Genomic DNA, 14,434 nt, shown 5'->3' with positions numbered 1-14,434 from the left:
TTGGCTCTCCTGGGTCTTCTGGCCCACACTGAAAATTTTGGACTTACCAGCCTCTAGAATCTCATGAGTCAATTCCTTATAATAAATCTTCTATATATATGAAGATCCTATTGGTTCTGTTTCTCTGGAGAACCCTGACTAATACAGATTTTGGTACTGAGTGGTTCTAGAAGAATAGAATCTTCAGCATGAATCTTCTGAATTAGTTCTGGGGTTTCTGGAATTGGCTCTTTAATTTGATTAGATTTAAAGGCACTAATTATTCTCTTTCGAGGAATAAAGACAACACTGATATTCCATGGCATGATCTGGCAATAGAGATAAGCAAAATATCAACATTAGCTACTCCTAATAAAACACTTGTAAGAAGCAAGGAACTAGGTGACCAAATATATGATACTTTTAAACATTTTTATCAAAGTAATGAGTATAATATTGGCTGGTTGCTCCTAATGTCACTGGAGAAAGTAGGGAAAGAAAAGGATGAGCTCAAGGGTTCAAATTCCCAGCTCAAGCACTACATAAATGACCTGAAACCTTCTATGTCTTCCCTGAAAGAGACCTGATTTCATGTAGCCACAGGGCTGAGATTGCTGAAAACCAAACCCACAGCCTCATCCTGTGAGTGGTTGAATTACAATGCAAGTTGAACCCCCAGCCTTGGAGGGTGTCTACTGCTAAAGTGAGGGCATTGATTGAGAAATAATGGAATCCTCAAAGCCAGAATGGGGACATGTCAGAAGATAGATAGAACTGTGGAATGGCTTTTTGAAGACTCAGTTACAGCACCAGCTAGGTGGTAATACCTTGCAGGACTGGGAAAGATTCTCCAGGAGGCTGTATATGCTCTGAGTCAGCATCCAATATATGGTGCTGTTTCTCTCATAGCCAGGATCCATGGGTCCAGAAATCAAGGGGTGGAAATGGCAGTGGCACTACTCACTATTACCTCTAGTGACCCACTGGCAAAAGTTTTGCTTTCCTGTTCCTGTAATCTTATGCTCTTCTGTCCTAGAGGTCTTAGTTCCAAAGGGAAGATTGCTTCGTCCTCCAGGAGACACAAAGATTCCATTGAACTAGATGTTAAGACTGCAACCTGTTCATTTTGGACTCCTCATCCCTCTGAATCAATAAGCAAAGAAGGGAGTTACTGTGCTGGCTAGGATGATTGATCCTGACTACCCAAGGAAAATTTGACCACTACTCCACAACAGAGGTAAGGAAGAGCATGTATGGAACACAGGAGATCCCCTAGGGTGTCTCTTAGTATTACTATGCCCTATGATTAAGGTCAATGGAAAACCACAACAACCCAACCCAGGCAGGATTACTAGTGGCCCAGACCCTTTGGGAATGAAGGTGTGGGTCACCCAATCAGGTAAATAACCACAACCAGCTGAAGTGCTTGTTGAAGGTAAGAGGAATATGGAATAGTTAAGAGGAAGAAGGTATTTATGAATATCAGCTATGACCATGTGACCTGTTACAGAAATGTGGACTGTAATTGTCACGAGTATCTCTTCTTTACTTTGTTATGAATATATTTGTGTGTATGTGTGTATAATACCTTTCTTTTCTTCCCTCTGTTAACCCCTTGTCATGGAACATAAGATGCATTCACTTTATATCATAGTGTTCAAGTATTGTTAACTTTACACTATAGTATTTAAGTTATGGGACCAAGGAGAAGAGCAAACATCACTGAAGGACTTTACCTCCTCTTCTGGGAAAGGAGTTAGTGCCTTTTTGGTTATACGCAGGATAGTTGTATTGTTAGGTGAAATTATGATCTTGCTGTTTTCTTCATTTGGAGATTAAGTATGGTTTAAGGAGATGTGTATGGGTGTCAAGTTGACAAGTGGTAGACTTGTGATGGTTAATTTTATGTGTCAACTTGGATGGTGTTTTTAGATGATATTAACATTTAAATCAGTGAATTTTGTGTAAGCAAATTGCTCTCCATGATGTGAGTGGGCCTCATCCAATCAGTTGAAGCCTGAATAGAACAAAAAGACTGATATCCCTGAGCAAGAGGGAATTCTCCAGCAGACAACCTTTGGACTTCACAGTGTACCATCGGCTCTTCTGGGCTTCTCCAGGCTGCCAGCCTTGGAACTGGAACTGCACTGTTGGCTCTCCTCCATCTCCAGGCTGCCAGCCCACACTGCAGATTTTGGACTCACTGGTCTTCATAATCATGTGAGCCAATTCCTTATAATGAATCTCCTTCTCTCTATATATATATCCTATTGGTTCTGTTTCTCTGGAGAACCCTGACTAGTGAACATGGTAGACCCTATAATCTTAGGGTAATTACTGAATATTAAATAGAGGACAAACAGGTATGCCTTACCTTAACTGTCATAATTATTTCCTTGACTAAATTCTCCATGGTCATAGCACCCATTGCCCTAAAATATCCAACAGTGGGTATGGATGCTTTGAGCCATTAAGTAATAAATCAAAATTAAATTACGTCTTTGGCAAGTACAAATTGGCTTGAGGAAATAGGACGTCATGGACATCCTCCCCACCTTTATCTAGTTAATACCACCCAATATAAATTAAACAGAGACTTCAGGGATTGAAACCCATTATACAAAACCTATTGAGAGAAGGGGTGATTATCCTCACTACTTCTTTACTTAAGAGCCTAATTTGGATTGTTCTTCAACTTGGAAAGAATGAATGGGACTTCACAATGGATCACCACAGCCTTAATGCCATAGTCCCACTGATTAAGGCCTCCATAACTAATATTATGGAAATTATTGACTTCATCCAATCAGCAACTGATAAATCTTTTTCTATTATAGATTTAGCCAATACGTTCTACTTAGTGTCTATTTCAAAAGCCTCTCAGTTCAGGTTTTCCTTACCCTTCAAAGGGAAATGATACACCTTTACCTGGCTACTCATAGGGTATCTCGACAGCTCTGCTATCTCACACAATCTTTGCAGGCAAGAACTTAACTGAATTCACCTTTCTCAAGGAGCACAAATATGACATTACATTGATGCTATTCTCTTCCAAGGGGATTCCTTGGAAACATTAATTCAGGACATACAAATATTCAAAAAGGAGCTCACAAAAAGGGGGTGAGCCATTGCCCCACACATAGTACAAAGCTTCACCATTTCAGATAAATTTCTGAAAATTATTTAGCAATCTGAGAGCTGCTTATCCTTGACACTGTCAAGAAACCACTACTGACCCTCTCAGCACCCACATTAAAACAATCCCAACATCTTTTAGGCCTTTTTGGATTCTGGAGGCAACATATTCCTCACTTACAAATTTTAGCCCATTTATGCCATTACTTGCAAACAGGCCCACCTTGAATGGCACCTTTCTCCAACAAAGGGCTCTAGAACTTTTTCAAATTGCAATACTATAGGCACTCCTATTAGTGTCCCTCAGAAACTCCTTCACTGTAGAGGCTTAGTAATCTCCTTTCATGTCTCTTGGAGTCTCTGGACCACCCATGATGGCCATAAGTTGCCCCTGGCCTTCTGATGCAAGAAATTAATAGGCCTCACGCTATATGTCATTAGGGTGGCAATTGCAGGCTCCATAGTGAGATCTCCTGGAAATAAGAGTGTCTCACAGGCCCTGACCTTGTGACCCTCCATATCCAGTTAATTATGCCTTGGGCCTTGGAAGAAGCACCCTGCAAACTCATCAGTCTCCAAAGCCTATTTGCTACAGTATGGAGCCAATCTTGGATCTTCTGGTGTATCACACTTGCAGGTAGGGATGGCCTTCCCTGTCCTCAGTCCTTTGCCAGATGCCATGAGGCTGGAAGAGGTCACCCCTTGGCTACCTGGAGACTCTTTTGGGATCAATTGAGTGGATAGCAATGGAAGTTTTTACACTTTATGGATACATTATCATAATCACACATTATGGAGCTCAGTGGATTGTTGCTGCTTTTCATCTCTTAACCAGTATGTCTCTGATAAAGTACTGGACCCAAGGATCAGCACAATTGGCCAAACATCAGGCAGTCATCTTAGCACTGGATGCCCTGGGCAACAATTAGCCCCCTCTGCAAATTTTTATACCCTTAGGCCATTGCCAATGGCCTGGTTATCTCATTTGGCTAATGGCAGCAACATAAATTCTTTATCCAAGATTGTCCCTTTTGGGGTAAAGCCTCTGGTAATCATTTGCCTCACAGATAAGAAAATATAAATCAACATCACACACACCTCTACATATACTCAAGCTACAATACAAGGCCTCATCAAGACAGTTCTTATCCCCTTCAGAATTCCAGACATCATTGATTGTGACCACCACATTCATTTAATTTGTCAGAACACACAATGCTAGGCAAGACATTTGATGGAACTTTCACTTTCCTTACAGGCCTCAGGCTACAGAGTACCTTAATGGCTTATTAAACCTGTTCAAATTCAATTAAAGAAACAGTATATTTAGTCATCAAACATCAGGGATGAATTGTAATAAAGAGTTCGTGCCCAATTTTTTTTTTTTTTTAATGTTTAACTGCTGACAGCTTTTAAGTCTCATCCCTCAGTCTTCACCTTCAGCTCTACATCTGGGCAAGCTAATAAAAACCCTGAGTGCTTTTCTTTGGGTGCCAGAGGGAGTTTCAAACCATGCAAGCCCCTGGCTGTGCACTGGAACCCTTACGTCAGCCCCATCCTCTAACCACAATAAAAATCCAAGCCGTTCTCCTTTCCTTGTTGTCTCAAGACATTTTCAGATCAGCTTTGAAAGCCTGTCCTGCTTTCCTCCTAAAGCCTCGTTATGTAATAATTTTTTTTTGTGGTGAGGAAGACTGGCCCTGAGCCATCATCTGCCAATCCTCCTCTTTTTGCTGAGGAAGACTGGCCCTGGGCTAACATCCATGCCCATCTTCCTCCACTTTATATGGGATGCCGCCACAGCATGGCTTGACAAGCGGTGCGTCGGTGCGCGCTCGGGATCTGAACTGGCGAACCCGGGGCCACCGCAGCAGAGCGCATGCACTTAACCGCTTGCGCCACCAGGCTGGCCCTGAGTAATAAATTTTTTAACATTCTCTTGGTGTGTAAGTAAGTGGCATCATCATCTGAACCAAATTTTGGATGAGGATCCATTCTGTATTTGAAGAGTGGCCACAACCAGCACTTTGTGTTTATAGACAGAATTCCTAACTGGATATGTGAAAGGAGAGTGGAGTTATAGGGGAATGGCTTCTCTGTGGTGGCCTGGCACCCTTGCATGTATCCACGTAGGCTTGAACTGCAGATAATCTGAGTCTTGGTTAAATGCCTGTCACCTTCCCAGAACATGAAAAGATGGAAGGCTTTAAGGAGTTGCTACAAGGCCATCTCCTGCACACCTCCTTATCTCCCCTGGGAGGCTGTCATGAGACAGTTTCTTATCACCTACCAGTTCCTGATGAGGTATGAGGCTTTCTGTCCTGTGCCCCTCAGAATAGAGCTGTAGCATATAAAATGACTCAGCTGCAGTCTAGATTTGGCTCCTCAGCAACAGAATATCCCAAAACTTGTGTTACACTCATACAGCCCCTTTTGTTTCTCTGTTGTCTTTTAGGGTATGTGGGACAAAGACCTGGAGAGCTGGCACTTTTGGCTTATTCTGCACTGAGTATGTGAGTAATAAACTGTCTAAAGTAGCTCACTGTATCTTTACCAGTCAAATCAGTCAGGTCTTGGCCTTGCCGTGTCTTGTATGTGTGAATTTGTTACCATATAATCCTGATTGCTATCTATGTCTTTTACCCATAAAATAATCCAATTAGCATATTTGTATTCATTCAACAGTTCTTTAAATAAATACCAAGGGCTTGCCATGTCTTTTAGTCATGTGTATTTGGAAAGCCTTCAGCGAATTATAAAATGCAGCTGTGGGGCCAGTTCAGCACCTGAGGGAATATTCCATAGTACTTTATGAAGCTAAGAAGTTAGGAATTAATGGTACTGGAAGATTCTGAAAAATGGAAGCATGATTTATAAACAAAATATTCTTCCCAATAAAGAGAAATCTGAGTACAGACCACAGTCTTATGTTGTCTCATTTTTCACATTTTCCAGTAAACAAATACCTGGTAAAATTACAGCAATGTATTTTTGACAAGTAGGAGATATGATAATCATTTACATAATAAACATGTTATGAGTATTTGTGGGGCACTATGTTCCAGGCTCTGTGCCAGACTCTGGGGACACAGAGACAACCTAGTCTGGCTTCCAGAGCCAGGTGACCTCACAGTTTAGAAGGTAGAGACATTCAGGCTAATAAGCATAATTTTGATAAGAACTATGAAATAATAAAACAATGGGGTACCTGGGAACACAAGAGTATACCTTACCCCCAGGAGATCAAGAAGGGCTTCTCAGAAGCAGTGCTGTTTGCAAAGGTAGGGGCTATGATTATCCCCATTTTATAGATGAGAAAATTGAAGATTAGAGAGGTGAAGTAACTTGGCAGAGGCCACATAGCTAGTAGATGATCAACCCAGTTTCGAGCCATAGCCTGTTGAACTCCAAACCATTTGTTTTAATTACAGCCACCACCTACAGTTCCGTTCCCTGGCTCTGTTTGCCTCCAAATTTAAAAAATCTGCTAAAATTAGAGTAAACTCAAGTTAGGAAACAACTTCCAGGAAAAGATTGACAAAAATTTCTCTGGAATGTTTCTGCTCCTCTAACAGGGGAACCTTGGAAATGCAAGCTCTCCCCAGCTGTGGGTAGTAAAGGACTCTGAGGTAAACCTTCATCTCCCCTTTTCCAGGAAACAGTTGTTTCTGGGGAACCGCTTGCTCTTGGGATTGGGACACACATGGAGAGCAGGAGGAGAATAGGCAGCTTCAGCTTCACAGCCATTCACACTTACGTGTGTGTTCATCCTCCTTGGAAGGGGCCTCCAATGTTGTTCTCACTTTTTGCTTGCTTCTTCTTGACCCACAGAAAAGATCAGGACAGACACTATGTCTGTTGATTTTAGTACAACTTCACTAACTCTGCCCTAGAAGGTTTTAGCCTTTACGGAATCCTAAGCACAGCTCAAAACTGAAGGAATATCTGCAGTCTGTGAAACACAAAATGGTTCACTGCAGTCAGGAATGTTAACTACTTACTTTCCTGTTTCACTACTTTCAAATATAACTTTAAAGTTAATGCATGTGCAATTAACAAGTCTAGAGCCACTATTTCTCTAAAAAACTATGCAAAAAAAGGCATTTTGTGGATTTTTATAAAACTCCATAAATTTGCTCCCTGGAGACTCTACCCCTTTGATTTTTCACACTGGTATGAACCGGACCATGAATATTGTCAAAAATCCTGCTCAACCAAACATAAGAATCCATTCCCATTTTCCAATAGATACAAATAAGAATTTAACTCTTCCTATTTCAACGGGCCAAATTAGGAGAAAAAAAACTCCTAATACTGGTCTGAAGCAAGGGAAACACTAGCCACTTCAGGGTATGTTGCTCCCCTCTCTTTCGGCATTTGAGCTCTTAGGCCAGAAGTGGCACCCCAGAGCCAACATTTTCTAAACAATCTAAAATTTTCCTCCTCTTTTTTATCTTTGCCTTATATATTAGCTTTAATAAAAACTCTGATAACTATTCTTATCAACTTTTTATTATGGAAAATGTCAAACATACAAAAGTAGACAGGAACATACATAATGAACCATCATTTTTTTTCCAGCTTCAACAATTATCAAGTCAAGGCCAGTCTTGTTTCATCACTATCTCCAATGCACTTAACATCCAGACTTTTGAATGTTACTACTATTTTGAAGCAAATTACAGACATCATTTCAACCGTAAATATTTGAGATTGTATCTCTAAAAGATAAAGACTCTTGTTTTCAGCATAACCACAATACCATTATCCCAACTAATATCAAATATCAAGTCAATTTTCAAATTATCCAGATTGTCTCATAAATGTATTTATTTTATAGGTTGGTCAAATTAGGATCCAAAAAAGATCCATATATTACAAATGGTTGATATGTCTCTTAAGTCTCTTTTAATCTATAGTTTATCCTCCATTCCTTTCTTTCATCCTGGAAATTCATTTACTGAAGAAACTGGGTAATTTGTCCTGTAGAGTTTCCTGCAGTCTGGATTCTGCTATGATCTCTCTAATGTAGAGTAATGTCTCTCTGTTCCCTGTTATTTTCCATAGATTAGCAATTATGTCCAGAGGCACAGTCAGATTTAGGTCCAAAATTTTGGCAACCATATTTTATAGGTGGTGTAGTGTACTGCCATCAGGAGGCAAATAATGTCTGAGATGACACAGACATATAAGTAAGAATTTTTGCTTTCTAATATCTCACAGCTGCCTTGAAACATTTGTGTGACACCTGATATACAAAAGCCACATATATGCTAGACAGACAGCATTTACTAAACTAACACCAGATTAGAAGGTGAATGCTTTACCACTCAGTGTCATTACAAAATATTAATTATTTGGACAAACTTTCAGTGATGTCTACCATATGCTAGACATCACTGTGATGTCTAGCATGCTAGATATATAAAAAGACTAGAGAAACAAGGTCCTTGCACTCAAGGTCATATAACCTGGTGGGAAATAAAGACACATAATCATAAAAGCACTAAAAAGGCCATAGGTACCAAATTAGAAGTCTGTACAGATACAGCGGTAGTACAACAACCTGGAGAATAGTCATTTTAATAAACAGGGAAGAAGTGTCCAAAAGCATAGGATGAGCTGTGTCCTTGGGAATGTGAAAGAGCTCACCTGTGCTTCAAATTCCATTCATCATTGGGTTCACATACTTGACTCTTTCAAAGTAAATCTGAACAACATCTATGCCATTCACCTAAAAAAAAAATATCTCATTAATAGTTTTATTGGTTTATCAATTCCTCTAGTCACCAAATATTTACTGAGCGTCTACTATGGTTTATCAACCACTTTGTATTGGAAAAGCCTTCAATGAATTATCCAATGCAGTTCCACTGTGAGGCCAGATGAGAGCTGAGAGAATAACAGATTGTCCTAGCTAAAATATAAAGAAAATAAATCAAGAATACACTAGTAGCAGGCATTTCTAATCTGTGGATCAATGACAAATGTCTCCAAATTTTAGCCACTGTTCTAGGCTCTGAGGATATGGGCAGGACTCAGGCTGGGTCCTAGTCCTCAAAGAGTTCATAGTCTAACAGGCCAACAGTCATTCAGAGAGATGATTACAATACGAGAAGGAGGCGGAAAATATTTCCTGTTTTTCTTGGTGCTTCCACAAAAGGAACCATGAAAAAGGAAACTGACCAGCTGTTAGCACTGTAGGCTCTAAAGGAGCATTATCATCTCCTTTTTCCCAATTAACAACATTAATGGAGGAACTGCTCTTTCTTACAACTGGACTCCACTTCAAGGGAAGTGAGAGGAGCAGCTCTAGCTTCATAGCCCTTTAAACCACATCCTGGAAGGGCCCTCTAATGTTGCTGTTACTTTACAAGTTGCCTGTTCCTGCTCTTACACACACACACACACCCCAATATGTATTTGATGTTTCTAAATACAAAAATACCCAAATCCTTACAATTCTCTCAAATGAAACCATACAAAAGAATTAAAAATATTTATAGCCACCTCCTATCCCTTTTGGAGTTACTTCTTTCAACAGTGATCTGATGAACAAAACATAGGTTTTTAGAAAATATACTACATTAGACATCCAGGGAAATTATGTATCAAGCATATCAATATTATCTTTACTCCAACATGTCTTCTTAAAATTTGTTTTAAAGACAAGAATAGGCACTTGTCCAGTTGGGGGAAAAAAAGCAGCCTTTTAAAAAACATGCTGAAAACAAATTTCTAACTCACGTCTGAAAGTCTTAATTATCTTTGATCAATGCACTGTTTTTCTTCAAGAGAGATACAAGCTGAAAGATTCATCTGAACATTTTTAGTGCAATCATCACATAAATAATGCATGGGTGCTACGTAATGACTCTGTAGGGAGAAAATCCAACTATACATCGAACTCTGGGAGGATGGAGGTTATAGACACCATTCAGTTTGTTACTTCTGTGTCAACTGTTTTATCCTGAATTTCTTGGATTTCTCTTTTAAAATAAAAGGCTTTCTGGGGTCTTTCAATTAATTTTTTCTAGAGTGAACTCTAGAAGCATATATAACAAGAACTGCCCATGCGAATTTGAAAACTTAAAGTGTGATAACTGTAAAATGTTCTGTGGCAATTTAGAAATGGAAGCCTTGGGAGTTTTACAAATTGCATAAATTGAAGATATCTAGGCACTGAAGAAAATCCTAGTAAGTGATAGAACTCAATCCAAATGTTTCTGAATAAAATACAGCAAATATTTACAAGCTAACAAGTTAACATCAACACTGTACTTTTTACATTTGTCAAATACATAGTTCAAAAATCAATACATAAGACTGTGTATTATTATCTCTAAGAATGTCATGTATGAGTTAAACCTCCCAGGTATTTGTGGCAGCATTTTAGATGGAGGCAGTTTATGTATGAAATACAGTCATGCACTGCATAACAATATTTTGGTCAACGATAGACTCCATATATGGCAGTGGTCCTATAAGTTTAGTATTATATAGCCTAAGTGTGTAGTAGGCTATACCATCTAAGTTTGTGTAAGTACACTCTTTGATGTTCACACAACTACAAAATCGCCTAACAACACATTTCTCAGAACGTATCCCCATTGTTAAGTGACATATGACCGTAGTCATAAAGCAATAATCCAGTTTCTTTGCTATCAGAGTATACTTTGAAAAATCTCAGGTTACTGAGAATATCTATTAATTGATTTGGATTGTTGGAATAGGAAAGGTCAATTTGTAGGATTTAGAATGTTTGTTTAAAAAATAAGACGTGTCTTTCTGTACAAAGAAGCAATTTTTGAAAAACATTCGATATTCGATAATTCTGCATAATTTAGACTATGAAATTATATAACTGGTTTTTAAAAGCTGTTCATTTTCTACTCTACTCATTCCTTTGGAAATATTAATTTTTGTTAACTACAATATGTACTTTATTTAGACATTTATACATGGCAAATATCTTATTTTAAAAACAGTTAAAAAAATTAAAAAGTTAAAAAAAGTTAAAAAAAATTAAAAATAGTCAATTCTACCAGTAATTGTGTTCTTCTTAAAAGGTTAATTTTTAGAATACCAAACTATTTAAATTAGTTATTACCCTCTTATATTTATTAATGGTCTGTAGAATATTTTTAAGATATTAAATGTTATATATAGAAAAATATCCTCCACCCATACTCTCTTCACAAAGTAGGCTTTTCCTCAACCTTCCTGAGAAGATAAGGAATTCTAAAAGGAATCTAAACTTTCAATATTTCATAATACAGAATACCTAAGAGTGACCCCCAGAAAGTTAGTTGAGTGACACAAATACCTATCAATAATGATTAGGACATATGACATATTCTAGGTTGCCCTAAAAATTAGGAATGATCTTTCCATCCCCAGTACACACTTCATGAAGTAGGCTTTACTTCTACCTACTTTCTGACATGCCTGGAGGGAATAAAATAAGTTCCAAGAGAGACTCAAGTATTTTAGATGGGATTCCTGATTTCAGGTAAGTATCAAGGCAAATGTAAGAGCTTTTACTTTGGCACCCCAAAAAGTCTGTCCTGTGACACAATACGTTTATCGTAAATCTTTAAGAGAGACTGTTTGGGTGTCCTAACACTTTGAGAAGTCTGTAACCGCTGAATATCAAAAAAGCTAACTCACTCAATTGGGATGTAATTACCATATAAGATTCCATTCTTTTGGCTACCAGTATTCAGACACAAGTTTAACTGGAATATCACAAATTCAAATATGGGAAATAACTTTCTTTCAAAAACTAACTTATATTTAGAGAACTATGGTTCTTCTAGGGTATTAAGAAAGGGGCAATGGAGTTGGAGGTTGAGCATGCTACATCATACTCTGCGAACAGTTTTCATGATAATGTGCACGTCTCAGGATGTGTTTGGCTAACAATACCTTCCTGAGAAGTAATATTTTGTTAAACTACGTATAGGCTACAGGGGAAATGGCCATTTCAAGTAAGCAGTGAAAAATTACCAGTTGAGAAAATTTTCTGAAAATCAAATTATCTACATATGAATAAAGAAACTTCTGAAAAGGGCAAACTTGGTCACATTTCTAAAGATAAAATTATTGTCCAGTGCGGAAAGAGCACAAGACGTAAAATTTCTTAAATACGTTTTTAATTCAAAACTGATTGTTTAAACCAATTCCCATCACAGAAGGGCTTGCTAACAAGGGCTAATGCTATGAATGAGAAAACAACTTCAGAAAAAATTAATGAACGACGCCACACAACCAAGTGATCAGATCCCTACGAAACAAACCACAAGAATGGTACCAAAAAATGCACAGGCGCGCGCGCGCGCACACACACAAGTACGTGTAAAATGCAAGAAAAAACAAACCACAGAGCCTACACACGTGTACACACACACACGCATCCCCCCCCCCCAAGGGCTGGGTGAGCAGTTAAGGCACCTTTAAAAAAAACCCACGTGGCTTTGGCTTTCCGAAATATGTTACAGAGCTACCAAGAAGCGATTTTCAAAGCATCTGAAAAACCTGCAAATTGAAAACAGCGCCTGACAACTGAGACAGTTTGCAAGCGTGATTCAGAGGTCTGCCAAGGAAACAAAAGAAGCCTCCCTCCTCCCCGTGAGACCGCACATGGTATAGAGGTGCTCCGGGCACTATTTATTCTAGGGTAGGCGGAAAGCAGAAGTCTGTGCAGGAGCGGTACGTACTAGGCATCGCTCTCTGGCAGGGACGGGGCCACGGAGTTTCCATTGGTTGGGGAACCGCCCAGCTTTAGTTTTTCCAGATATTCGGCATGCACGGGCTTGTGGCACCGGAGAACCTTGATCGCATCTTCGATTTTGAACCACTCTCGCTTCCTCCCAATGCTAACCGAATCTTCCCAATCCTCCAGAATCTCAGTGACAGTCAGTACATACACGTACGTTCGGTGCTTGCGATCTTGGTTCTGTTCGAAAATGCCCAGGAGCCGGCCTAACTTCCCCTTGACTCCCGCCTCTTCGTACACCTCTCGGACCGCCGCACCGCCCGGCTCCTCCTCGGGCTCCATGCCCCCGCCCGGCACGATCCAGCGGTCCGGGTACCGACTGCTACTCACTAACAGCACCTCGTCCTCGCGCTCGCTGCGGAAGCACAGGCACGCCGCCCGCTTCTTGAACCCCTCCGGGTCGTAGGTCCGCGTCTGGTTCGGCTTGCACTTCATCCTCGAGGCCGCCTGCTCCCGCTGCTCGCTGCTGCTCGGGTCGTCGTCGTCGTCGTCGCCGCCGCCGCCGCCGCCGCCCGAGGTGCTGGGAGAGAAAGGGCCGAGGGCGAGGGGCGGGGAGACAGAGGCGCCTCAGCCCGCGAGCCCCGGGAGCCTAGGGGAAGATGAGGCGGGGGCGGGGGCGAGCGAGGTACGTCAGTCAGTCCGTCCCTCGCGCGGCGGAGGGTCCCGAGCGCAGACGCCCGAGTGGAGGAGGCGTGACCGCCTCCCCCGCGCCGCGCCGCCGCCGCCGCCGCCGCCCGGGAGCCCAGCACTCTGCACAGAGCCCACTCGCGTCTCGCTCAGCAGGGAGGGCGCGCGTTTCCCTCCATGCTCAGCCGCCGGCGGGACAGGGGTTGAGCGAGGCGAGGCGCATTCGCGCGCGCGTTCGCGTCTCCATTCGCGTGCGCGTTCACGTCGGAGGGCGAGGGGTGGGGGCGAGGGGTCTCGCGGCTCCCGCAGCGCGAGGCGCCTCGGGCCCACTGCGCAGGCGCTCCGCACCTCTCTGCCTGGGAATCTCCTTCACCCCGAGTTAAGTTCACCGCATCGTGGCTTGAGCCAAGGTTGGTTCCACGTGTGCCTTTGAGCTGAACGTGGCTGTGGCGCAGCGAACGTTTCTGCTCACCCTCCCCACCAGGTTGCAGGAAGCACGCACGCAGTCCTTTTACACACAGTAAGGTCAAGGGCATCATCATCCTTGCCCATAATGAATAGTACTGGCTTCTTTATAGCAAGGCCCCAGTTTTGTCAAAAAGATCCTCGGTATTCTAGGCAAAACAGGACCTAATCTCTGCTGAGTCATGTCACGCAGTTTTATTTCTTCAACAGGTTCTTCACCTTGCCAGGCATCTTGGCACAGCCCATAACTTAACACTTGTCTTGAACCCCTGCTGACATCTTACCTAACTTCTGTTCCTCAGTTTGCTCGTCAGTAAACTCCTCGCCTTACCTGGTTCGGCCCTTTGCACTTTGTCATATCCACCCAACAGCTGGAGAACCACCCGAAGTAGTGTTTTATTAAATCCCAAGAATCTCCACCCTCCACGCACTCCACCCTTCTCTCTCTTT

The 14,434-nt window shown here is 41.4% G+C and overlaps 1 protein-coding gene across 1 annotated transcript; it reads right to left on the bottom strand.

Moving 5' to 3' along the window:
* Nucleotides 1-11,164: 11,164 nt before the first annotated feature.
* Nucleotides 11,165-13,591, bottom strand: LOC131400498 (diphosphoinositol polyphosphate phosphohydrolase 3-beta). The gene has a single exon (XM_058535219.1). It carries the CDS (start codon nt 13,325-13,327, stop codon nt 12,833-12,835), a length of 495 nt encoding a protein of 164 aa, XP_058391202.1. The 5' UTR covers nt 13,328-13,591; the 3' UTR covers nt 11,165-12,832.
* Between the last annotated feature and the right edge of the window lie 843 nt (nt 13,592-14,434).

This window comes from Diceros bicornis, chromosome X, assembly GCF_020826845.1.
Source record: "Diceros bicornis minor isolate mBicDic1 chromosome X, mDicBic1.mat.cur, whole genome shotgun sequence".
In the NCBI taxonomy this organism is placed as follows: domain Eukaryota; kingdom Metazoa; phylum Chordata; class Mammalia; order Perissodactyla; family Rhinocerotidae; genus Diceros; species Diceros bicornis.
The sequence above is the reverse complement of the archived record's forward strand: the minus strand, read 5'-3'. Positions and strand labels throughout refer to the sequence as shown.

Coding starts and splice junctions, on each gene's coding strand:
- LOC131400498 (XM_058535219.1), bottom strand. CDS start 13,327: ATGAAGTGCAAGCCGAACCAGACGCGGACCTACGACCCGGAGGGGTTC.